The 1,417-nt window shown below is 55.8% G+C and overlaps 1 protein-coding gene across 1 annotated transcript in view; it reads right to left on the bottom strand.

Moving 5' to 3' along the window:
- TNXB (tenascin XB) overlaps window positions 1-1,417 on the bottom strand; it is a 53,899-nt gene that overhangs the window by 12,248 nt on the left and 40,234 nt on the right. Inside the window, 1 exon segment of the mRNA XM_029943153.1 lies at window positions 1,205-1,417. This exon segment is cut by the window's right edge and continues 101 nt beyond it. Coding sequence (XP_029799013.1) covers window positions 1,205-1,417 — 213 coding nt within the window.

Raw genomic sequence — 1,417 nt, forward strand, 5'->3', positions numbered from 1 at the left:
CCCACTGTCCTCACAGGGGATCAGGATGAGCCTCTCAGTGCACATCTGATGGTGTCAGCCTTAGCCTAGCAGTGCAACAACCCTCTCAATCTCGGGAGAAATCCCTGGCCTCTGAGCTGCCCCTACCGCCCACCCCCACCTCAGGACTCTCTCCCCAACTCAGAGGATCTCACACAGAATCCCCTCGGTCCCTCTCATGGGCCACGATGTTCCTAGTTTCCAGGCCTGGCACCAGCTGTGACGCGGATCTGATTCCAACACTGTCACCAAGCTGATGCCTGCTCAACCTCGGTCCCCAGCTGTCCCGTGGACACCCATGGGCAGGCTGGCTTAGGCGTGCTGCCCAGTCTGGCCTGGCCCTGGGGCTTCCTGTCATACACACGTCCCCACTGCCTGACTGCTGGTTCACAGCCTGTCTCCCTGAGCTCGGGAGTCCCATTATGGTAAGAACTTTTCTCTCTGCCATGATCAGGTTTACCCCAGTGAACTCCCTCCCACAGTGCTTGGCTCAGGGCACCCAACCTCGCTGACCCATGGGAATCCTAAGTCTGATAATACCCCAACCATGAGGTTCTGAGGTGTCTCGGTCAGGATGCTGCATACTGAGCCCCCTCTGTCTCCCCCGGCCCCCCAGCCTCCAGTGAACTACAGAGAGGCTGAACCTATGGGAGGAATTAGGGATGCAAGTACAATTCTGTCCCGCAAATTCTAGGAAAGCATCCAATTCCTTTGTTATGAGGAGTTTTGCCACTCAAAGTGGGGTCCTTGGACCAGTACCATCCACATCAAATTAGAAATGAGAGGGGCCCCTGGGTGGCTCAGTCGGTTGACTATCTCGCTTCAGCTCAGGTCATGATCTCGTGGTTTGTGGGTTTGAGCCCTGCGTCAGGCTGTGTGCTGACAGCTAGCTCAGAGCCTGGAGCCTGTCTTTGGATGCGTCTCCCTCTCTCTCTCTGACCCTTCCTGCTCAAGCTGTCTCTCTCTCAAAAATAAATAAAAAACATTAAGAAGAAAAAAAAAGAAATGAGAATCTCTGGCCCCAGCCCAAACCCATACAATCTCAATGTGTCCTTTACAAAGATCTTCAGGCCATCTGATGTGCAGAAGATGTGTTATGTAGAATATTTGTTTTCATGCAAATGCTAATAAAGGGAAGTCTTGTAGGGCCTTCTTTCCCACCAGCTCAGCTCTCACCCTCACTCACCGGTCACGCCCACGGTGGACACAGGGCCCCAGCGCCGCCCCCTGTGCAGGCCATACAGGTGCATCTTGTACTTGCGCCCCGGCTCCAGGCCCCCGACGGTCACCTCACTCTCCTCACCCCCGACACGCACCACCTGGGGCCGCCCGTCCCTGTCCTTGAACTGGACAGTGAAGGAGTCGAAGCGGCCCTGGGGGACGGTCCACGAGAGGCTCA

This window comes from Suricata suricatta, chromosome 7 (assembly GCF_006229205.1).
Source record: "Suricata suricatta isolate VVHF042 chromosome 7, meerkat_22Aug2017_6uvM2_HiC, whole genome shotgun sequence".
NCBI lineage: Eukaryota > Metazoa > Chordata > Mammalia > Carnivora > Herpestidae > Suricata > Suricata suricatta.